General features: G+C 35.6%; 1 protein-coding gene across 1 annotated transcript in view; it reads left to right on the top strand.

Annotated features, from left to right (window-relative positions):
- The window catches only part of tox4a (TOX high mobility group box family member 4 a), a 57,272-nt gene that overhangs the window by 4,875 nt on the left and 25,889 nt on the right, over positions 1-26,508 (top strand). The window contains exons 3-5 of the mRNA XM_061935614.2: positions 360-641; positions 19,918-20,160; positions 23,634-23,933. Of these exons, the coding sequence (XP_061791598.1) occupies positions 360-641; positions 19,918-20,160; positions 23,634-23,933 (825 nt within the window). The remainder of the gene's footprint in view (positions 1-359; positions 642-19,917; positions 20,161-23,633; positions 23,934-26,508) is intronic.

Genomic DNA, 26,508 nt, shown 5'->3' with positions numbered 1-26,508 from the left:
TATTTTGGTGTATTATTAAGATTATATTGCTAATAAGTGACAAGTTTGGCACTTTTATTGGATTTTTTTCCAAGGAAAAAAATGTGCCTTGGCTCAAAAAAGGTTGAAAAAAACACCCTCATTTATCGCCATCTTGATGACGTAACAGAAGGAGGGAGACTCACTAAAGTGATTTTAATTCACTATTAAAAAGGGGGTAAAAATGGCGAAGTGTAAGTACATAAGTGCGCGATATGAAACATAAGTGCGCGAATTGAAACACGGCCCAAGTTGTTGCAACTTCCGCATTTCCACCCGGAAAGACGCCATGTTTGCTGTAAACAAAACCAAAACAAGTAGCGTTATGTTCCCACGCACAGCAAACCTTCCACACCCCCAGCCTCGGGGATGAAGTGTTCGAGATCCCCCCCATCTCACTCGACCCGGACTCGTCGCTCACTGAGGCCGTGTCCCACTTCCAGTTAGTGGACGGGTCGGGGGCCGCCGTGGGACCTCCGGCGAGCAACTTGGCGGCGGAGGCGGCTAACGATCCGTCCTTCGCGGCCACTTTTGTGAGCAGCAGCTCGCCCAGCCTGGAGCATCTCGACATGGGAGCCACGGCGCAGGCGAATGGAGGAGCCCTGCTCAGTTCATCGTCACTGGTAAGTACATCTCCTCCGTTCTATTGTTGGTGCGAGTCATCTTTTTGTTGGGGGGGGCTTTAGTTTACACAACTTGCACTAGGGCAGGGGTCGGCAACACAAAATGTTGAAAGAGCCATGTTGGACCAAAACTACTAACAAGTCATCTGTCTGGAGCAAACACTAGAAGTCTTATATAAGTGTTATAATGAAGGCAACACATGATGTAAGTGTCTATATTAGCTATATTAGCCTACTATCAAAATGACTTTAAAAGTCTTATATAAGTGTTGTAATGAAGGCAACACATGATGTAAGTGTCTATATTAGCGATATGAGCCTACTATCAAAATGACTTTAAAAATCTTATATAAGTGTTATAATGAAGACAACACATGAATTAAGTGTCTATATTAGCCTACTATCCAAATTACTTTAAAAGTCTTACATAAGTGTTATAATGAAGGCAACACACAACGGAAGTGTCTATATTAGCTATATTAGCCTACTATCAAAACGACTTTAAACATTTTATATAAGTGTTATAACGAAGACAACACATGATATAAGTGTCTATATTAGCCTACTATCCAAATTACTTTAAAATACTTATATAAGTGCTATAATGAAGACAACACATGGTGTAAGTGTCTATATTAGCATACTATCAAAATGGCTTATATAAGTGTTATAATGAAGTCAACACATGATGTAAGTGTCTATATTAGCTATATTAGCCTACTATCAAAATGGCTTTAAAAGACTTATATAAGTGTTATAACAAAGGCAGCACATGATGTAAGTGTATGTATTACCTACATTAGCCTACTATCAAAATAAGTGTTATAATGAAGGCAACACATGATGTGTCTATATAAGCCTACTATCAAAATTACTTTAAAAGTCTTATATAAGTGTTATAATGAAGGCAACACATGATGTAAGTGTCTATATTAGCTATAATAGCCTACTATCAAAATGACTTTAAAAGTCTTATATAAGTGTTATAATGAAGACAACACATGGCATAAGTGTCTATATTAGCTATATTAGCCTACTATCAAAATGGCTTTAAAAGACTTATATAAGTGTTATAACAAAGGCAGCACATGATGTAAGTGTATGTATTAGCTATATTAGCCTACTATCAAAATAAGTGTTATAATGAAGGCAACACATGATGTGTCTATATAAGCCTACTATCAAAATGACTTTAAAAGTCTTGTATAAGTGTTATAATGAAGGCAACACATGATGTAAGTGTCTATATTAGCTATAATAGCCTACTATCAAAATTACTTTAAAAGTCTTATATAAGTGTTATAGTGAAGGCAACACATGATGTAAGTGTCTATATTAGCTATAATAGCCTACTATCAAAATGACTTTAAAAGTCTTATATAAGTGTTGTAATGAAGGCAACACATGATGTAAGTGTCTATTAGCGATATGAGCCTACTATCAAAATGACTTTAAAAATCTTATATAAGTGTTATAATGAAGACAACACATGAATTAAGTGTCTATATTAGCCTACTATCCAAATTACTTTAAAAGTCTTACATAAGTGTTATAATGAAGGCAACACACAACGGAAGTGTCTATGTTAGCTATATTAGCCTACTATCAAAACGACTTTAAACATTTTATATAAGTGTTATAACGAAGACAACACATGATGTAAGTGTCTATATTAGCCTACTATCCAAATTACTTTAAAATACTTATATAAGTGCTATAATGAAGACAACACATGGTGTAAGTGTCTATATTAGCTATATTAGCCTACTATCAAAATGGCTTTAAAAGACTTATATAAGTGTTATAACAAAGGCAGCACATGATGTAAGTGTATGTATTAGATATATTAGCCTACTATCAAAACGACTTTAAACATTTTATATAAGTGTTATAACGAAGACAACACATGATATAAGTGTCTATATTAGCCTACTATCCAAATTACTTTAAAATACTTATATAAGTGCTAGAATGAAGACAACACATGGTGTAAGTGTCTATATTAGCATACTATCAAAATGGCTTATATAAGTGTTATAATGAAGTCAACACATGATGTAAGTGTCTATATTAGCTATATTAGCCTACTATCAAAATGGCTTTAAAAGACTTATATAAGTGTTATAACAAAGGCAGCACATGATGTAAGTGTATGTATTACCTACATTAGCCTACTATCAAAATAAGTGTTATAATGAAGGCAACACATGATGTGTCTATATAAGCCTACTATCAAAATTACTTTAAAAGTCTTATATAAGTGTTATAATGAAGGCAACACATGATGTAAGTGTCTATATTAGCTATAATAGCCTACTATCAAAATGACTTTAAAAGTCTTATATAAGTGTTATAATGAAGACAACACATGGCATAAGTGTCTATATTAGCTATATTAGCCTACTATCAAAATGGCTTTAAAAGACTTATATAAGTGTTATAACAAAGGCAGCACATGATGTAAGTGTATGTATTAGCTATATTAGCCTACTATCAAAATAAGTGTTATAATGAAGGCAACACATGATGTGTCTATATAAGCCTACTATCAAAATGACTTTAAAAGTCTTGTATAAGTGTTATAATGAAGGCAACACATGATGTAAGTGTCTATATTAGCTATAATAGCCTACTATCAAAATTACTTTAAAAGTCTTATATAAGTGTTATAGTGAAGGCAACACATGATGTAAGTGTCTATATTAGCTATAATAGCCTACTATCAAAATGACTTTAAAAGTCTTATATAAGTGTTATAATGAAGACAACACATGATGTAAGTGTCTATATTAGCTATAATAGCCTACTATCAAAATGACTTTAAAAGTCTTATATAAGTGTTGTAATGAAGGCAACACATGATGTAAGTGTCTATTAGCGATATGAGCCTACTATCAAAATGACTTTAAAAATCTTATATAAGTGTTATAATGAAGACAACACATGAATTAAGTGTCTATATTAGCCTACTATCCAAATTACTTTAAAAGTCTTACATAAGTGTTATAATGAAGGCAACACACAACGGAAGTGTCAATGTTAGCTATATTAGCCTACTATCAAAACGACTTTAAACATTTTATATAAGTGTTATAACGAAGACAACACATGATGTAAGTGTCTATATTAGCCTACTATCCAAATTACTTTAAAATACTTATATAAGTGCTATAATGAAGACAACACATGGTGTAAGTGTCTATATTAGCTATATTAGCCTACTATCAAAATGGCTTTAAAAGACTTATATAAGTGTTATAACAAAGGCAGCACATGATGTAAGTGTATGTATTAGATATATTAGCCTACTATCAAAACGACTTTAAACATTTTATATAAGTGTTATAACGAAGACAACACATGATATAAGTGTCTATATTAGCCTACTATCCAAATTACTTTAAAATACTTATATAAGTGCTAGAATGAAGACAACACATGGTGTAAGTGTCTATATTAGCATACTATCAAAATGGCTTATATAAGTGTTATAATGAAGTCAACACATGATGTAAGTGTCTATATTAGCTATATTAGCCTACTATCAAAATGGCTTTAAAAGACTTATATAAGTGTTATAACAAAGGCAGCACATGATGTAAGTGTATGTATTACCTACATTAGCCTACTATCAAAATAAGTGTTATAATGAAGGCAACACATGATGTGTTTAAATAAGCCTACTATCAAAATTACTTTAAAAGTCTTATATAAGTGTTATAATGAAGGCAACACATGATGTAAGTGTCTATATTAGCTATAATAGCCTACTATCAAAATGACTTTAAAAGTCTTATATAAGTGTTATAATGAAGACAACACATGGCATAAGTGTCTATATTAGCTATATTAGCCTACTATCAAAATGGCTTTAAAAGACTTATATAAGTGTTATAACAAAGGCAGCACATGATGTAAGTGTATGTATTAGCTATATTAGCCTACTATCAAAATAAGTGTTATAATGAAGGCAACACATGATGTGTCTATATAAGCCTACTATCAAAATGACTTTAAAAGTCTTGTATAAGTGTTATAATGAAGGCAACACATGATGTAAGTGTCTATATTAGCTATAATAGCCTACTATCAAAATTACTTTAAAAGTCTTATATAAGTGTTATAGTGAAGGCAACACATGATGTAAGTGTCTATATTAGCTATAATAGCCTACTATCAAAATGACTTTAAAAGTCTTATATAAGTGTTATAATGAAGACAACACATGATGTAAGTGTCTATATTAGCTATAATAGCCTACTATCAAAATGACTTTAAAAGTCTTATATAAGTGTTATAATGAAGGCAACACATGATGTAAGTGTCTATATATTAGCGATATGAGCCTACTATCAAAATGACTTTAAAAATCTTATATAAGTGTTATAATGAAGACAACACATGAATTAAGTGTCTATATTAGCCTACTATCCAAATTACTTTAAAAGTCTTACATAAGTGTTATAATGAAGGCAACACACAACGGAAGTGTCTATGTTAGCTATATTAGCCTACTATCAAAACGACTTTAAACATTTTATATAAGTGTTATAACGAAGACAACACATGATGTAAGTGTCTATATTAGCCTACTATCCAAATTACTTTAAAATACTTATATAAGTGCTATAATGAAGACAACACATGGTGTAAGTGTCTATATTAGCTATATTAGCCTACTATCAAAATGGCTTTAAAAGACTTATATAAGTGTTATAACAAAGGCAGCACATGATGTAAGTGTATGTATTAGATATATTAGCCTACTATCAAAATAAGTGTTATAATGAAGGCAACACATGATGTGTCTATATAAGCCTACTATCAAAATGACTTTAAAAGTCTTATATAAGTGTTATAACGAAGACAACACATGAAGTAAGTGTCTATATTAGCATACTATCAAAATGGCTTATATAAGTGTTATAATGAAGTCAACACATGATGTAAGTGTCTATATTAGCTATATTAGCCTACTATCAAAATGGCTTTAAAAGACTTATATAAGTGTTATAACAAAGGCAGCACATGATGTAAGTGTATGTATTAGATATATTAGCCTACTATCAAAATAAGTGTTATAATGAAGGCAACACATGATGTGTCTATATAAGCCTACTATCAAAATGACTTTAAAAGTCTTATACAAGTGTTATAACGAAGACAACACATGAAGTAAGTGTCTATATTAGCCTACTATCCAAATTACTTTAAAATATTTGTATAAGTGTTATAATGAAGACAACACATGACGTAAGTGTCTATATTAGCTATATTAGCCTACTATCAAAATGGCTTTAAAAGACTTATATAAGTGTTATAACAAAGGCAGCACATGATGTAAGTGTATGTATTAGCTACATTAGCCTACTATCAAAATAAGTGTTATAATGAAGGCAACACATGATGTGTCTATATAAGCCTACTATCAAAATTACTTTAAAAGTCTTATATAAGTGTTATAATGAAGGCAACACATGATGTAAGTGTCTATATTAGCTATAATAGCCTACTATCAAAATTACTTTAAAAGTCTTATATAAGTGTTATAATGAAGACAACACATGGCATAAGTGTCTATATTAGCTATATTAGCCTACTATCAAAATGGCTTTAAAAGACTTATATAAGTGTTATAACAAAGGCAGCACATGATGTAAGTGTATGTATTAGCTATATTAGCCTACTATCAAAATAAGTGTTATAATGAAGGCAACACATGATGTGTCTATATAAGCCTACTATCAAAATGACTTTAAAAGTCTTGTATAAGTGTTATAATGAAGGCAACACATGATGTAAGTGTCTATATTAGCTATAATAGCCTACTATCAAAATTACTTTAAAAGTCTTATATAAGTGTTATAGTGAAGGCAACACATGATGTAAGTGTCTATATTAGCTATAATAGCCTACTATCAAAATGACTTTAAAAGTCTTATATAAGTGTTAAAATGAAGACAACACATGATGTAAGTGTCTATATTAGCTATAATAGCCTACTATCAAAATGACTTTAAAAGTCTTATATAAGTGTTGTAATGAAGGCAACACATGATGTAAGTGTCTATATTAGCGATATGAGCCTACTATCAAAATGACTTTAAAAATCTTATATAAGTGTTATAATGAAGACAGCACATGAATTAAGTGTCTATATTAGCCTACTATCCAAATTACTTTAAAAGTCTTACATAAGTGTTATAATGAAGGCAACACACAACGGAAGTGTCTATGTTAGCTATATTAGCCTACTATCAAAACGACTTTAAACATTTTATATAAGTGTTATAACGAAGACAACACATGATGTAAGTGTCTATATTAGCCTACTATCCAAATTACTTTAAAATACTTATATAAGTGCTATAATGAAGACAACACATGGTGTAAGTGTCTATATTAGCTATATTAGCCTACTATCAAAATGGCTTTAAAAGACTTATATAAGTGTTATAACAAAGGCAGCACATGATGTAAGTGTATGTATTAGATATATTAGCCTACTATCAAAATAAGTGTTATAATGAAGGCAACACATGATGTGTCTATATAAGCCTACTATCAAAATGACTTTAAAAGTCTTATATAAGTGTTATAACGAAGACAACACATGAAGTAAGTGTCTATATTAGCATACTATCAAAATGGCTTATATAAGTGTTATAATGAAGTCAACACATGATGTAAGTGTCTATATTAGCTATATTAGCCTACTATCAAAATGGCTTTAAAAGACTTATATAAGTGTTATAACAAAGGCAGCACATGATGTAAGTGTATGTATTAGATATATTAGCCTACTATCAAAATAAGTGTTATAATGAAGGCAACACATGATGTGTCTATATAAGCCTACTATCAAAATGACTTTAAAAGTCTTATACAAGTGTTATAACGAAGACAACACATGATGTAAGTGTCTATATTAGCCTACTATCCAAATTACTTTAAAATATTTGTATAAGTGTTATAATGAAGACAACACATGACGTAAGTGTCTATATTAGCTATATTAGCCTACTATCAAAATGGCTTTAAAAGACTTATATAAGTGTTATAACAAAGGCAGCACATGATGTAAGTGTATGTATTAGCTACATTAGCCTACTATCAAAATAAGTGTTATAATGAAGGCAACACATGATGTGTCTATATAAGCCTACTATCAAAATTACTTTAAAAGTCTTATATAAGTGTTATAAGGAAGGCAACACATGATGTAAGTGTCTATATTAGCTATAATAGCCTACTATCAAAATTACTTTAAAAGTCTTATATAAGTGTTATAATGAAGACAACACATGGCATAAGTGTCTATATTAGCTATATTAGCCTACTATCAAAATGGCTTTAAAAGACTTATATAAGTGTTATAACAAAGGCAGCACATGATGTAAGTGTATGTATTAGCTATATTAGCCTACTATCAAAATAAGTGTTATAATGAAGGCAACACATGATGTGTCTATATAAGCCTACTATCAAAATGACTTTAAAAGTCTTGTATAAGTGTTATAATGAAGGCAACACATGATGTAAGTGTCTATATTAGCTATAATAGCCTACTATCAAAATTACTTTAAAAGTCTTATATAAGTGTTATAGTGAAGGCAACACATGATGTAAGTGTCTATATTAGCTATAATAGCCTACTATCAAAATGACTTTAAAAGTCTTATATAAGTGTTATAATGAAGACAACACATGATGTAAGTGTCTATATTAGCTATAATAGCCTACTATCAAAATGACTTTAAAAGTCTTATATAAGTGTTATAATGAAGACAACACATGGCGTAAGTGTCTATATTAGCTATATTAGCCTACTATCAAAATGGCTTTAAAAGACTTATATAAGTGTTATAACAAAGGCAGCACATGATGTAAGTGTATGTATTAGCTATATTAGCCTACTATCAAAATAAGTGTTATAATGAAGGCAACACATGATGTGTCTATATAAGCCTACTATCAAAATGACTTTAAAAGTCTTATATAAGTGTTATAATGAAGGCAACACAAGATGTAAGTGTCTATATTAGCTATAATAGCCTACTATCAAAATGATGTTAAAACTCTTATATCAAAATGACTTTGAAAGTCTTATATAAGTGTTATAATGAAGACAACATATGATGTAAGTGTCTATATTAGCATACTATCAAAATGGCTTATATAAGTTTTATAATGAAGACAACACATGGCATAAGTGTCTATATTAGCTATATTAGCCTACTATCAAAATGGCTTTAAAAGACTTATATAAGTGTTATAACAAAGGCAGCACATGATGTAAGTGTATGTATTAGCTATATTAGCCTACTATCAAAATAAGTGTTATAATGAAGGCAACACATGATGTGTCTATATAAGCCTACTATCAAAATGACTTTAAAAGTCTTGTATAAGTGTTATAATGAAGGCAACACATGATGTAAGTGTCTATATTAGCTATAATAGCCTACTATCAAAATTACTTTAAAAGTCTTATATAAGTGTTATAGTGAAGGCAACACATGATGTAAGTGTCTATATTAGCTATAATAGCCTACTATCAAAATGACTTTAAAAGTCTTATATAAGTGTTATAATGAAGACAACACATGATGTAAGTGTCTATATTAGCTATAATAGCCTACTATCAAAATGACTTTAAAAGTCTTATATAAGTGTTATAATGAAGACAACACATGGCGTAAGTGTCTATATTAGCTATATTAGCCTACTATCAAAATGGCTTTAAAAGACTTATATAAGTGTTATAACAAAGGCAGCACATGATGTAAGTGTATGTATTAGCTATATTAGCCTACTATCAAAATAAGTGTTATAATGAAGGCAACACATGATGTGTCTATATAAGCCTACTATCAAAATGACTTTAAAAGTCTTGTATAAGTGTTATAATGAAGGCAACACATGATGTAAGTGTCTATATTAGCTATAATAGCCTACTATCAAAATTACTTTAAAAGTCTTATATAAGTGTTATAATGAAGGCAACACACGATGGAAGTGTCTATATTAGCTATATTAGCCTACTGTCAAAATGACTTTAAAAGACTTAATAAGTGTTATAATGAAGGCAACACAAGATGTAAGTGTCTATATTAGCTATAATAGCCTACTATCAAAATGACTTTGAAAGTCTTATATAAGTGTTATAATGAAGACAACATATGATGTAAGTGTCTATATTAGCATACTATCAAAATGGCTTATATAAGTTTTATAATGAAGGCAACACATGAAGTAAGTGTCTATATTAGCCTACTATCAAAATGACTTTAAAAGTCTTATATAAGTGTTATAATGAAGACAACACATGGCGTAAGTGTCTATATTAGCTATATTAGCCTACTATCAAAATGGCTTTAAAAGACTTATATAAGTGTTATAACAAAGGCAGCACATGATGTAAGTGTATGTATTAGCTATATTAGCCTACTATCAAAATAAGTGTTATAATGAAGGCAACACATGATGTGTCTATATAAGCCTACTATCAAAATGACTTTAAAAGTCTTGTATAAGTGTTATAATGAAGGCAACACATGATGTAAGTGTCTATATTAGCTATAATAGCCTACTATCAAAATTACTTTAAAAGTCTTATATAAGTGTTATAATGAAGGCAACACACGATGGAAGTGTCTATATTAGCTATATTAGCCTACTGTCAAAATGACTTTAAAAGACTTAATAAGTGTTATAATGAAGGCAACACAAGATGTAAGTGTCTATATTAGCTATAATAGCCTACTATCAAAATGACTTTGAAAGTCTTATATAAGTGTTATAATGAAGACAACATATGATGTAAGTGTCTATATTAGCATACTATCAAAATGGCTTATATAAGTGTTATACTGAAGACAACACATGATGTAAGTGTCTATATTAGCTATATTGGCCTACTATCAAAATGACTAACAGTCTTATATAAGTGTTATAATGAAGACAACACATGATGTTAGTGTCTATATTAGCTATAATAGCCTACTATCAAAATGACTACCGTATTTTCCGCACTATAAGCCGCCCCGGGTTATTAGCCGCACCTTCAATGAATGGCATATTTCAAAACTTTGTTCACCTATAAGCCGCCCCGGGTTATAAGCCGCGCCTACGCTGCGCTAAAGGGAATGTAAAAAAAACAGTCAGATAGGTCAGTCAAACTTTAATAATATATTACAAACCAGCGTTCTAACAACTCTGTTCACCCCCAAAATGTAATGTGCAAATGTGCAATCACAAAAATAGTAACACTCAAATTAGTGCAGAGCAATAGCAACATCAATAACTCAACGTTGCTCGAACGTTAATGTCACACAACACACAAAATAAACATTTAAAGCTCACTTTCTGAAATTATTCCTCATCCATAAATCCCTTGAATTCTTCTTCAGTGTCTGAATTAAAAAGTTGGGCGAATACGGCATCCAAAATGGCCGGCTACGTCTCGTCGAAGTCATCAGAGTCAATGTCGCTGTTGTTGTCCAGCAGTTCCGTGAATCCTGCCTTCCGGAAAGCTCGGACCACAGTTGAGACCGATATATCCGCCCAGGCATTTACAATCCACTGGCAGATGTTGGCGTATGTCGTCCGGCGCTGTCTCCCTGTCTTAGTGGCGCAGGTCATCTTGTTGCTTCCTCTACCTACGCACCATTGATTCATTTATGTTTAATTCTCTCGTTGCTGCTCTATTTCCATGTTCTACTGCGTGACTTATTGCCTTGAGTTTGAATTCTGCGTTGTACGCGTGTCTCTTAATAGGAGCCATTTTGTGGTCTTTACAGATGTAAACACACAAATGAAATGAAACGTAATATCCGCGCGCTTCTTCTTCTACGGGGGCGGGTGCTTACCTTGGTGGTTACTTACAGTAGAAGAAGAAGCGCTTCCTCGTCTATGGGGGCGGGTGCTTACCTTGGCGGTTGCTTACCGTAGAAGAAGAAGCGCTTCCTCTTCTACGGGGAAAAAAGATGGCGTCTGTTTACCGTAGTTGCGAGACCTAAACTTTATGAAAATGAATCTTAATATTAATCCATATATAAAGCGCACCGGGTTATAAGCCGCACTGTCAGCTTTTGAGAAAATGTGTGGTTTTTAGGTGCGGCTAATAGTGCGGAAAATACGGTATGTGTCGCAGGCTGCATTTTCGGCCGGTGCGATTTATACTCCGGAGCGACTTATGCTCCGAAAAATACAGTACAGTACAGGCCAAAAGTTTGGACACACCTTCTCCTCATTCAATGAGTTTTCTTTATTTTCATGACTATTTACATTGTAGATTGTCACATCAAAACTATGAATGAACACATGTGGAGTTATGTACTTAACAAAAAAAGGTGAAATAACTGAAAACATGTTTTATATTATATCCATCCATCCATTTTTTACCGCTTAATCCCTTTGGGGTCGTGGGGGGCGCGGGAACCTATCTCAGCTACAATCGGGCGGAAGGCGGGGTACACCCTGGACAAGTCGCCACCTCATCGCAGGGCCAACACAGATAGGCAGACAACATTCTCACTCACATTCACACACTAGGGACCATTTAGTGTTGCCAATCAACCTATAGTTTCTTCAAAATAGCCACCTTTTGCTCTGATTACTGCTTTGCACACTCTCGGCATTCTCTGGATGAGCTTCAAGCACACCCGTGAAGTGAAAACCATTTCGGGTGACTACCTCTTGAGTGTCACTTAAAGGGTAAAAAAAAAATCAGATTTGGTGTGCAGTGTAAACATGGCCTTAATTGGAAATACGTTAATGTTCTTGTTTTCATGTCAGCATTTAGGTTAGCGAGCTGGCGCCAGTCAGTCCATGAGTTTACTGAAGTGTTACATACATGTTACAGGTTATATATCTTTTATTATTGAATGTATCAAATGTGATGCATATTTAATGGATAGGTTGATTGGCAACATTAAATTGACCCTAGTGTGTGAATGTGAGTGTGAATGTTGTCTGTCTATCTGTGTTGGCCCTGCGATGAGGTGGCGACTTGTCCAGGGTGTACCCCGCCTTCCGCCCGAATGCAGCTGAGATAGGCTCTAGCACCCCCCGCAACCCCAAAAGGGACAAGCGGTAGAAAATGGTTGGATGGATTTAATGGACCACAATGGAAACAAGCCTCTTTAAAGCATTACATGGATTCAATTATTTAAGATGTCAATAAACTTCTCAATCAATCAATCAATTATCAATCTTTCTTTTTGGTAATTCTAATTTAAAACGGTAATACCAACAGTGACGTGCAGTCACTAGAGGCAGGTGAGGCGGGCCTCACCTGCCATCATGGAAAGAAAACAAATGTAAAAAGAAAAAAAAAAAATTAAATTGTTATATGTATCCAGTGATTATACTATAAAGTTATTTTCCATTTAACTTCACCAGTTTTAGATTATTTTTATTCAAAATTGCTGAATTTTCACATTTGCCGTTCAAATACTGAGAAGAGACGGTGCGGTGAACAGCAGCCAGTTGAGGCACGTCACTCAGTGCCTCAACATGGATTGCAGACTCGGCTAACTGCTGGCCTGCTGTGCAGTGAGACCGTATTGCTATATGAATTATATTATACATTTCCATAGTTTAGTTAGCTGAGGTATATAATGTACAGTGTATTTTGTCAACAACTGTATGTGTGTAACGTATTTCTTGTGCTGAACGATCATAAAACGGCTGCAAAAGACACACTGGCTGAGGCTCCAGTAGTCCCGCCTCCTGCACCCCCGCCGTAGAATTTGCACCCCCTGACGGAAGTGTTATATCAACTAAAACCCACACTTAAACTTTCCACGTGCAAGATTGAATCTATTTAAAAAAGTTATTTCATAAGAAGCCAAAAAGTGCAAAAACAATAATGTTCGTGTTGGAGGAGTTGTGAATGACTGCAGGGCCACAACATTAGGTACACCTGCAGACTGCAGGTGTACCTAATTCACAACTCCTCCAACACGAACATTATTGTTTTTGCACTTTTTGGCTTCTTATTAAATAACTTTTGTAACCTATTTTTATGGGCTTTCCTCTTTGTGATGTTAAGTTCCTGTTATGCGCTGTTATACAGTATATGCCTTGAGCTCTTATTTTGAAGGCGCTAAGAGCGGAAGTGATGACACGTTGGAGTGGAGCGGAGGTTTTTGAAAGAATGTAAATAAAGTGGTCCTCGTGTAAACTGGAGCCTCAGTGTTTATTTTGTAGTTTCATACAGTATAGGCGACATTTATAAACCCTCGGTTACACTTTTTTAAATAGATTCAATCTTGCACGTGGAAAGTTTAAGTGAGGGCTTTAGTTGATATAACACTCTCGTCAGGGGGTGCATTAATCCAGCACAACAGCGGCTCATGGACTTATTTTATAAGTAAAGGTAAGACAATAATAACGTTTTTTTTAATTAAATGTGCTTTTTTGTGTGCTACAGTTTGTATGTGTAAAGTTAAAGTTAAGTTAAAGTACCAATGATTGTCACACACACACTAGGTGTAATGAAATGTGTCCTCTGCATTTGACCCATCCCCTTGATCACCCCCTGGGAGGTGAGGGGAGCAGTGGGCAGCAGCTGCGCCGCGCCCCGGAATAATTTTTGGTGATTTAATAACCCCCAATTCCAACCCTTGATGCTGAGTGCCAAGCAGGGAAGAATGCTGGTATGAGCTTTTGAACATAACCCGTTAACTGCTGCCAATCAAATGGTGAATAAGATACTCCTTTAGGGTTCATATGTTTGTAAATCTGACTGTGATGAAGTCAGTGCCTCACCAGCCATCAACCTCACCGCACGTCACTGAATACTATACAGGTAAAAGCCAGTAAATTAGAATATTTTGAAAAACTTGATTTATTTCAGTAATTGCATTCAAAAGGTGTAACTTGTACATTATATTTATTCATTGCACACAGACTGATGCATTCAAATGTTTATTTCATTTAATTTTGATGATTTGAAGTGGCAACAAATGAAAATCCAAAATTCCGTGTGTCACAAAATTAGAATATTACTTAAGGCTAATACAAAAAAGGGATTTTTAGAAATGTTGGCCAACTGAAAAGTATGAAAATGAAAAATATGAGCATGTACAATACTCAATACTTGGTTGGAGCTCCTTTTGCCTCAATTACTGCGTTAATGCGGCGTGGCATGGAGTCGATGAGTTTCTGGCACTGCTCAGGTGTTATGAGAGCCCAGGTTGCTCTGATAGTCAGCAGGTCAGCAGCAGGAAGCATGAAGTGCTCTAAAACTTGCTGGTAGACGGCTGCGTTGACCCTGGATCTCAGGAAACAGAGTGGACCGACACCAGCAGATGACATGGCACCCCAAACCATCACTGATGGTGGAAACTTTACACTAGACTTCAGGCAACGTGGATCCTGTGCCTCTCCTGTCTTCCTCCAGACTCTGGGACCTCGATTTCCAAAGGAAATGCAAAATTTGCATGGTTGGGTGATGGTTTGGGGTGCCATGTCATCTGCTGGTGTCGGTCCACTCTGTTTCCTGAGATCCAGGGTCAACGCAGCCGTCTACCAGCAAGTTTTAGAGCACTTCATGCTTCCTGCTGCTGACCTGCTCTATGGAGATGGAGATTTCAAGTTCCAACAGGACTTGGCGCCTGCACACAGCGCAAAATCTACCCGTGCCTGGTTTACGGACCATGGTATTTCTGTTCTAAATTGGCCCGCCAACACCCCTGACCTTAGCTCCATAGAAAATCTGTGGGGTATTGTGAAAAGGAAGATGCAGAATGCCAGACCCAAAAACGCAGAAGAGTTGAAGGCCACTATCAGAGCAACCTGGGCTCTCATAACACCTGAGCAGTGCCAGAAACTCATCGACTCCATGCCACGCCGCATTAACGCAGTAATTGAGGCAAAAGGAGCTCCAACCAAGTATTGAGTATTGTACATGCTCATATTTTTCATTTTCATACTTTTCAGTTGGCCAACATTTCTAAAAATCCCTTTTTTGTATTAGCCTTAAGTAATATTCTAATTTTGTGACACACGGAATTTTGGATTTTCATTTGTTGCCACTTCAAATCATCAAAATTAAATGAAATAAACATTTGAATGCATCAGTCTGTGTGCAATGAATAAATATAATGTACAAGTTACACCTTTTGAATGCAATTACTGAAATAAATCAAGTTTTTCAAAATATTCTAATTTACTGGCTTTTACCTGTATACCCGGCGCCAATTCAAGGAAATACACACTTTTTTGTATTGGATGTTTATCTTTATTTTTGCACATTTTAAAGCAAAATAAGCAATACTTTTACTTTTGAAATGCTTATACTATTGCAGAATATTAAGATTTGCACTGTATGTTTATTTTATATTTGCACATTATAAAGCAAATAAGCTACTTTTAATTTTGTTAAATGTTACAAGTTTTAAATGTTTACATTGTTACAGAATATTTTGTCATGTTGTCAATGTTTTTTTTTTGTAAATAAAAGCCATGCCTTTTGAAAAAACTGGCCTACATTTATTTTTTCATCTTCATTTTAAATTAAAAAAATAATCGGTAAAAGGAAAAATAATCTATAGATTAATCGAAAAAAAATAATCTATAGATTAACCGATTAATCGAAAAAATAATCTATAGATTAATCGATAGAAAAATAATCGTTAGCTGCAGCCTTATAATGATGCATTATGTACATACAGCTAGCCTAAATAGCATGTTAGCATCGATTAGCTTGCAATCATGCAGTGACCAAATATGCCTGATTAGCACTCCATAACAAGTCAATAACATCAACAAAGCTCACATTTGTGCATTCACGCACAGCATAAAATGTTTGGTGGACAAAATGAGACAAAGGAGTGGTGTAAAACACATCTTTCTGTGGCAGCGTCGGGGAAAGTTGTGCATGTAAACAAACCACGGCGAGTTCAAGGATCATGTTGTTTTCGCTAATAATCATGCTGCAAGATCTAGCATGTTGCATTCAATGTTTATTCCCATTAATTCACATTACTTCACATATATTCCCGTTAATTCACATGAATTCACATATATTCCCGTTAATTCACATGAATTCACATATATTCCCGTTAATTCACATTACTTCACATATATTCCCGTTAATTCACATGAATTCACATATATTCCCGTTAATTCACATGAATTCATATATATTCCCGTTAATTCACATGAATTCACATATATTCCCGTTAATTCACATGAATTCACATATATTCCCGTTAATTCACATTAATTCACATATATTCCCGTTAATTCCCATGGAAAGTTTCCAACTTTGAATATTCCCGGAATTTTACAACCCGAGTGACAACTCTAAGGCAAACAAAAAACATGAACTGTTACCATTGTTGAGACCCCGTTCTTTTTGTTGAACAGCTCCAAGGATCAGGCCGATGATATAGTTAAGATATATATATATATTATATATATATATATATATATAAAATATATATTTTTTCTTACAAGGTCACTTAAAGAACCTGGTACAGGTCTCAAATTAATAGCACACACAAAAATGTCTGCTCTTACAAAGTGAGCCCCCATGTCTTACAGTGGCGTTGATTTATCAGGGGGGGGCTTATCTTGGCAGAAAGAGGTGGGCATGTGGGACAGCCTCATCCTGTCGTTAGTCGTTGCAGCTGCGTAAAAGCTCTACGTGTGTGTTGGGGGGCAGGGCGTGTAGCCTAAACAAGTCCAAACAGGACACACTCTGTCTCCTCAGTTTCTCTCTTATGGTCTCCTGACTATGGATCAGGGATGTCCAAAGTGCAATTTCAGCCCACTGCTCGTTTTTATTGGCCTCGGCAGATGAATAAAAAAAAAAATTAATTATTATCAAGAGGTTATGTTCTATGAATGTTGTCATTCATCCAGGGCATTCAGTCCATCACACCTGGACTGTGTGGTTTGTCTTAGAAGATGTTTTGCCTCTCATCCAAGTAGGCTTCATCACTTCATGCTCATATGGATATATACAGTCGTGGAATGAACACATTATTATGCCTAATTTTGTTGTGATGCCCCGCTGGATGCATTAAACAATGTAACTTTACCATGAATTGATTAACGTGGACCCCGACTTAAACAAGTTGAAAAACTTATTCGGGTGTTACCATTTAGTGGTCAATTGTACGGAATATGTACTGTACTGTACAACCTACTAATACAAGTTCCAATCAATCAATCAAAAACAAGGTTTTCCAAAATAAATCAACTCCAGTTAGGGAAAAAAGTGCCAACATGGCACTGCCATATTTATTATTGAAGTCACAAAGTGCATAATTTTTTTTAACATGCCTCAAAACAGCAGCTTGGAATTTGGGACATGCTCTCCCTGAGATAATCCTAATACCTACTATAACTATGGGAAATACTATACTTTGGCTTTCACAAAGTGCATTATTTTTTTTAAACATGCCTCAAAACAACAGCTACAAAAACAATGAAGGCACACAGCTTAAGCCCAGAGTATACTAGAGAGGTTGAGGTGGGCAAGGTTGGGGGGGGCGGGGTTTGGTGGTAGCGGGGGATGTATATTGTAGCGTCCCGGAAGAGTTAGTGCTGCAAGGGGTTCTGGGTATTTGTTCTGTTGTGTTACGATGCGGATGTTCTCCCGAAATGTGTTTGTCATTCTTGTTTGGTGTGGGTTCACAGTGTGGCGCATATTTGTAACAGTGTTAAAGTTGTTTATACGGCCACCCTCAGTGTGACCTGTACAACTGTTGACCAAGTATGCCTGGCATTCACTTCTGTGTGTGTAAAAGCCGCTTATATTATGTGATTGGGCCGGCACGCTGTTTGTATGGATGAAAAGCGGACGTGACGACAGGTGAGAGAGGACGCTAAAAAAAATGGGTTGGGTTGTACTTGTATAGCGCTTTTCTACCTTCAAGGTACTCAAAGCGCTTTGACACTACTTCCACATTTGCCTTAAAGGCACGCCCCCAATATTGTTGTCCGGGTGGAAATCGGGAGAAATTCAGGAGAATGGTTGCCCCGTGAGATTTTCGGGAGGGGCACCGAAATTCAGGAGTCTCCCGGGAAAATCAAGAGGGTAGGCAAGTATGCCTTATGTCCGTGTTTTATCGGATATATACCCCTCCGTACAGCGGCGTTTCAAAAAGTCATTATTATGACTTTTTGAAACCGATAATTTCCGATATTACATTTTAAAGCATTTATCGGCCGATATTATCGAACATCTCTAGTCTCATCCAAACCTAACGTAAAGTATCAAACAACAGAAGAATAAGTGATTATTACATTTGAACAGAAGTGTAGATAGAACATGTTGATACAGAAAATAAGCAGATATTAACAGTAAATTAACAAGTAGATTAATAATTCATTTTCTACCACTTGTCCTTAATAATTTTGACAAAATAATAGAATGATAAATGACACAATATGTTACTGCATATGTCAGCAGACTAATTAGGAGTCTTTGTTTGTTTACTTACTACAAAAGACAAGTTGTCTCCTATGTTCACTATTTTATTTAAGGACTAAATGGCAATAATAAACATATGTTTCATGTACCCTAAGATTGTTTGTTAAAATGAAGCGAATAATGCAATTTTTTGTGGTCCCCTTTATTGAGAAAAGTATCGAAAAGTATCTAATTACATTTTGGTACCGGGACAACCCTAATAGAGACTACATCTGACCAATCTAAGTCTAAGACTAGATCTGACCAATATACAGTCGTGGTCAAAAGTTTACATACACTTGTAAAGAACATAATGTCATGGCTGTCTTGACTTTCCAATCATTTCTACAACTCTTATTTTTTTGTGATAGAGTGATTGGAGCACATACTTGTTCACAAAAAAACATTCATGAAGTTTGCTTCTTTTATGAATTTATTATGGCTCTACTGAAAATGTGACTTGGTCAAAAGTATACATACAGCAATGTTAATATTTGCTTACATGTTCCTTGGCAAGTTTCACTGCAATAAGGCGCTTTTGGTAGCCATCCACAAGCTTCTGCTTGAATTTTTGACCACAAAATTGGTGCAGTTCAGCTAAATGTGTTGCTTTTCTGACATGGACTTGTTTCTTCAGTATTGTCCAGGACTTTGGGAAGGCCATTCTAAAACCTTCATTCTAGCCTGATTTAGCCATTCCTTTACCACTTTTGACGTGTGTTTGGGGTCATTGTCCTGTTGCGCCCAAGACCCAACCTCCGTGCTGATGATTTTAGCTTGTCCTGAAGAATTTGGAGGTGATATTCATATTCTGCTCCTTTTGTACTTTGAATCTGTGCTCAGGAGCTGGGGGAAAGCAGCGGCTCCCATTTTAGCAGTTCGTCCCCGATGACCATCGACGTTCAACTCGGCGACATGGCTCACGGCCTTATGGGAAGCAGTCAGCTGACTACAATCAACCAGACGGAGCTGGTGCTGGGCCTGGAAGAAGGCGGACATTCCGCAGAGATCTCAGAACAGAAGCTGCTGTCGCCCACTTCTTCTCCAGGTGGCTCCTTACAAGACGAGGACATGGATGACTTCAAGGTGAGAGGCCTTTCACAACCCCTATCTTAGTCCTGTAGCGTTGTGACTGATTTGAGGCTTTTGAACGGCTCTTTTAAGTGAACCATTAGAACCGATTCCCAGTTGTGAGCCGTTCAGTTGGGAGCTGTTTCTATGCACATTTAGCGTCGACAATAGCCTACTCTGAATGTGCCACTTGACTGTCAACTGGACTACAAAACGAGTCAGACTTAAAAGAAACTTGGCATTTGATTTAACTTTTTTTTAATTAAAAAAATACATATAACATTTTGTACGTTAGGTCAGGAAAAAACACAGAGGCTATATCATCCCTACAAGCCTGTTTTGCAGGCTTGTAGGGATGATATAGCCTCTGTGTTTTTTCCTGACTTAACGTATATTCCGCTCTACCCCGGTATTGAGCACTGTATAACGGAGAAACCACAGAAACCTTGACTATATAAAATTTTGCATATATTTTTGGGAAATTATTTGTATTTTTAATTATATGTATTATTTTATTTATTTGTATTTAAATACATTTTGCGGATTCATTATTCTAAAGGGTATTAGTTCAAGCTGAGTCAGACTTAAAGGAAACTTGGCATTGGATTTAACTTTTTTTTGATTAAAAAAATACATATAACATTTTGTACGTTAGGTCAGGAAAAAACACAGAGGCTATATCATCCCTACAAGCCTGTTTTGCAGGCTTGTAGGGATGATATAGCCTCTGTGTTTTTTCCTGACTTAACGTATATTCCGCTCTACCCCGGTATTGAGCACATGTATTTTTTTAATTTAACAAAAGTTAAATAAAAAAACACAGAGGCTATATTATCCCTACATGCCTGTTTCGCAGGCTTGTAGGGATGATATAGCCTCTGTGTTTTTTCCTGACCTAACATACAACATTGTATATGTATTCTTTTAATTTAACAAAAGTTAAATCAAAAAACACAGAGGCTATATCATACCTACAAGCCTGTTTCGCAGGCTTGTAGGGATGATATAGCCTCTGTGTTTTTTCCTGACTTAACGTATATTCCGCTCTACCCCGGTATTGAGCACTGTATAACGGAGAAACCACAGAAACCTTGACTATATAAAATTTTGCATATATTTTTTGGAAATTATTTGTATTTTTAATTATATTTATTATTTTATTTATTTGTATTTAAATACATTTTGCGGATTCATTATTCTAAAGGGTATTAGTTCAAGCTGAGTCAGACTTAAAGGAAACTTGGCATTGGATTTAACTTTTTTTTGATTAAAAAAATACATATAACATTTTGTACGTTAGGTCAGGAAAAAACACAGAGGCTATATCATCCCTACAAGCCTGTTTTGCAGGCTTGTAGGGATGATATAGCCTCTGTGTTTTTTCCTGACTTAACGTATATTCCGCTCTACCCCGGTATTGAGCACATGTATTTTTTTAATTTAACAAAAGTTAAATAAAAAAACACAGAGGCTATATTATCCCTACATGCCTGTTTCGCAGGCTTGTAGGGATGATATAGCCTCTGTGTTTTTTCCTGACCTAACATACAACATTGTATATGTATTCTTTTAATTTAACAAAAGTTAAATCAAAAAACACAGAGGCTATATCATACCTACAAGCCTGTTTCGCAGGCTTGTAGGGATGATGTAGCCTCTGTGTTTTTTCCTGACTTAACGTATATTCCGCTCTACCCCGGTATTGAGCACTGTATAACGGAGAAACCACAGAAACCTTGACTATATAAAATTTTGCATATATTTTTTGGAAATTATTTGTATTTTTAATTATATTTATTATTTTATTTATTTGTATTTAAATTAACTTTGCAGATTAATTATTCTAAAGGGTATTAGTTCAAGCTGAGTCAGACTTAAAGGAAACTTGGCATTTGATTTTACTTTTTTTTAATTAAAAAAATACATATAACATTTTGTACGTTAGGTCAGGAAAAAACACAGAGGCTATATAATCCCTACAAGCCTGCGAAACAGGCATGTAGGGATGATATAGCCTCTGTGTTTTTTACTGACTTAACGTACAAAATTGTATATGTATTTTTTTAATTTAACAGAAGTTAAATCAAAAAACACAGAGGCTATATCATCTCTACAAGCCTGTTTCGCAGGCTTGTAGGGATGATATAGCCTCTGTGTTTTTTCCTGACCAAATGTATATTCCGCTCTACCCCGGTATTGAGCACTGTATAACGGATAAACCACAGAAACCTTGACTATATATTTTTTGGAAATTATTTTTTATTTTTAATAGTATTTATTATTTTATTTATTTGTATTTAATTTCACTTTGCGGATTAATTATTTTAAAGGGTATTAGATCAAGCTTCCACACACCAGGAATGGTACTACATTCTGTACTCACATATTTATTATGTCCTAATTTTTATTGTAGTTTTATTTATGCTTTTTATGTTCATTAACGCATTCTGTTCATAGTTATTTGTGGGGGGGTTTTTCTATACAATAATTCTCACCAATAGAGTAATATTTGTGTAAATTAAATTAGCGTATTTTCCGGACTATAACGCGCACCTGTATATAAGCCACACCCGCTAAATGTTAAAATACTTTTTTTTCCCCCATGTATTAGCCACAAGTATATTTGTTGTAAAATGAGTCATTTACACAGAAACAATGTGTAAATGTTTATATACATACCCTAATTGTTTCCAAAAAGTGACTGTAATACCGCAGTAAAACGGCTGATCAAACAAAACAGAAGTCATTATCATGGACCCACGAGCGGGGGAAGTTAGCTCTTCAATCAGCTAAACGGACTCAATAACTCCATGGTGATGTTTTGGTGAATTTACTGAGGAATTTGTGAAATTGAAACAATACAAAAAGAATGCCATTGTAAGTTAATTATATTAAATGTGTGAGCATATTGGCTAATGCCAACAAGGCTGACTTTGTTACATTACGATAGCATGTACAAATATGCATGAAACCACTCCTACAGACATCACACATGGAACAGTTTAGTATGTAAAAATAGTTTTAGTTATATTGTAAAACTTACAAATCTTGCTTGATGTGATGATTGAAGAATCCATCCGAGTAGAAACGCTATGGATGACCGGAAGACCGAACAGCACGTGTACTTGCTGTTGAAAGCACTAAACTGAAGGAAATACTGTCGTTGTTCAACCCGCAGTGAGCGAACACGTCCAAAAGATGGCGCCATACCACAAACAATAACACACCTTTTCAATGTCTCTGCTTGTGTTGAATACAAAATATTTGGAAAAATCCATAAATTAGCTACACCATTTTGTAAGCCGCAGGATTCAAAGCGTAGGAAAAAACGAGCATCTTATAGTCCGGAATTGACATCATTCTGATGTACATTTTATCGTATAACTAATTGATTGTTTCCTTGTTAAAAAAACTAACAACAATAATGGCTCCTCAAGATCCCATCTATGTAGTCTCGCAACTCAAGCTGATGTGTTCTTCTCCCACAGAGGAGTGTGCTGGTAGACTCCCCCATGTCCCAGTCCTCATCCCAACCAGCTCTGCAGTCCTCCGTCTCAGCCAAAAGGGCCCTAGGGAGCCCTGGCGCGGCACAACAGCTCGCAGTGGCGGCGAAAAAAGGGAGGAAGAAGAAAGACCCCAACGAGCCCCAAAAGCCCGTTTCTGCGTACGCCCTGTTCTTCAGAGACACCCAGGCCGCCATCAAGGGCCAGAATCCGAACGCCTCTTTTGGAGAGGTGTCGAAGATCGTGGCGTCCATGTGGGACAGTCTGGCTGAGGAGCAGAAACAGGTGTGCACGCTTTCTTGCATATGCAGCATTTGTATCTTGTCTGTCTGGCACTAATCCACGGAGAAGTTGATTGACCACGGGCCTCATTTAAGTGGGCATAGATTCCAACGTTGCGTGAACCCAAACCTCAGATTGTTCTTACGCACCAAAAAATACAGATTTCTAAAACCATGCTGAGCATGGTTGCTAATACAACACACAAAGACAAAAATGATATGTTTCAAAGGGCCAATTTATTTTGGGCCGGAACAAATTGACAAAACTATTTTAAATAGCTGCAACATAACATACATAAGTAAAAAACCACACAATAACATGTCACAACATAGCTGTAAACCTGGCTTCACCCAAGGAAGGCACACATGACATGATTATATGTCATGTCACTATATACAGCACGCATACTGCTGTACACACGCCTAACCAGGCCTTTTTTTCTCTCAAGGAATTGTGAAATAAAATCATGTCTTCAGAAGATCAACACTGTACTGAAGCATTTCCCCAGTTTTAGTTTAGAGAAAAGGAAAGATTGGCCTGGCCCACTAGGATCCCTCCTTTTGTTTGTGAACTTTATAGTCCATACATTTAGAGTGATGTGATAATCAAACACTCTAGAAGTCTAGAATGAAATAGTATATAAGAGAATTGACAGAGTGTGTGTGTACCTTCAGTGCTGAATGATGAGCAGAGGCAGAGTTTGGATAGTCTTCTTTAGCTCGCTTTCCATGTTTATGTGCTCACTGTCCACTGTGTCCAGGAACTTGGAAAATGTTTTCTTGCCGTTTGACGCCCGCTATCATGCTAATTAGCTGCCTGAAAGCGGGTGACTCCACTGTAGAACTAGCCTGCATATCTTCTCGCACATACACTGCAATGGCTCTATCAATGTTGTCCTGGCTAGCAGTCCCTCCGTTAAAGGGGAACATTATCACAATTTCAGAAGGGTTAAAACCATTAAAAATCAGTTCCCAGTGGCTTATTTTATTTTTCGAAGTTTTTTTCAAAATTTTACCCATCACGCAATATCCCTAAAAAAAAGCTTCAAAGTGTCTGATTTTAACCATCGTTAAATACACCCGTCCATTTTCCTGTGACGTCACATAGTGATGCCAACTCAAACAAACATGGCCCATAGAACAGCAAGCTATAGCGACATTAGCTCGGATTCAGACTCGGATTTCAGCGGCTTAAGCGATTCAACAGATTACGAATGTATTGAAACGGATGGTTGTAGTGTGGAGGCAGGTAGCGAAAACGAAATTGAAGAAGAAACTGAAGCTATTGAGCCATATCGGTTTGAACCGTATGCAAGCGAAACCGACGAAAACGACACGACAGCCAGCGACACGGGAGAAAGCGAGGACGAATTCGGCGATCGCCTTCTAACCAACGATTGGTATGTGTTTGTTTGGCATTAAAGGAAACTAACAACTATGAACTAGGTTTACAGCATATGAAATACATTTGGCAACAACATGCACTTTCAGAGTGCAGACAGCCCAATTTTCATTAATTAATATATTCTGTAGACATACCCTCATCCGCTCATCAGCAGGCCAGGGAAGCTAGGGTAGATATTCTTCTCTTGATCATCTTCGGTGGCATAAGGGACGGTGTGAGCCAAGACATCCAGGGGGTTTAGCTCGCTCGTCTGCGGGAACAAACTGCCGCCATTGCTTGCCGTGCTACCGAGGTCCTTTGTCCCTGAATTGCTCACACACTCCAGCAGATTCAATGGGGGTCTGGCAGCAGATTTCTTTGACTTTATCGTTGGAAATGCATCTGCTTTGAGTGTCGCAGGATATCCACACATTCTTGCCATCTCTGTCGTAGCGTAGCTTTCGTCGGTAAAGTGTGCGGAACAAACGTCCAATTTCTTGCCACTTTCGCATCTTTGGGCCACTGGTGCAACTTGAATCCGTCCCTGTTCGTGTTGTTACACCGTCCGACAACACACCGACGAGGCATGATGTCTCCAAGGTACGGAAAACAGTCGAAAAAACGTAAAAAAGCAGAGCTGATTTTACTCGGTGTTTGAGAAAATGGCGGATTGCTTCCCGATGTGACATCACGTTGTGACGTCATCGCTCCGAGAGCGAATATTAGAAAGGCGTTTAATTCGCCAAAATTCACCCATTTAGAGTTCGGAAATCGGTTAAAAAAATATATGGTCTTTTTTCTGCAACATCAACGTATATATTGACGCTTACATAGGTCTGGTGATAATGTTCCCCTTTAAAATCCTTAGGTGAAGTGTTTCTCTCTTTACTAGTTTTGTCCAAGCATGTTGCTTTTGTAGCTGTTTCAGCAGATTTGAATTGCTGTTTTGGGCAGTAGATAGGATCTTTGATCCAAGAAACAACTTACATTTAACAAAAATGTTCTTTTCTTTGTGCTCGACAAAAGAAAAGTAGTGAGAATATCTCCATGTTAAGAAACTCAGGTTCGAGAACAAGTCCATGTCAGAAAAGCAACACATTTAGCTGAACTGCACCAATTTTGTCAAGAGGAGTGGTCAAAAATTAAAGCAGAAGCTTGTGGATGGCTACCAAAAGCGCCTTATTGCAGTGAAACT

The sequence above is a fragment of the Nerophis lumbriciformis genome, linkage group LG03 (assembly GCF_033978685.3).
Source record: "Nerophis lumbriciformis linkage group LG03, RoL_Nlum_v2.1, whole genome shotgun sequence".
NCBI classification, from domain to species: domain Eukaryota; kingdom Metazoa; phylum Chordata; class Actinopteri; order Syngnathiformes; family Syngnathidae; genus Nerophis; species Nerophis lumbriciformis.
Note: the sequence above shows the minus strand (reverse complement) of the source record. Positions and strands in the feature narration are given on the sequence as shown.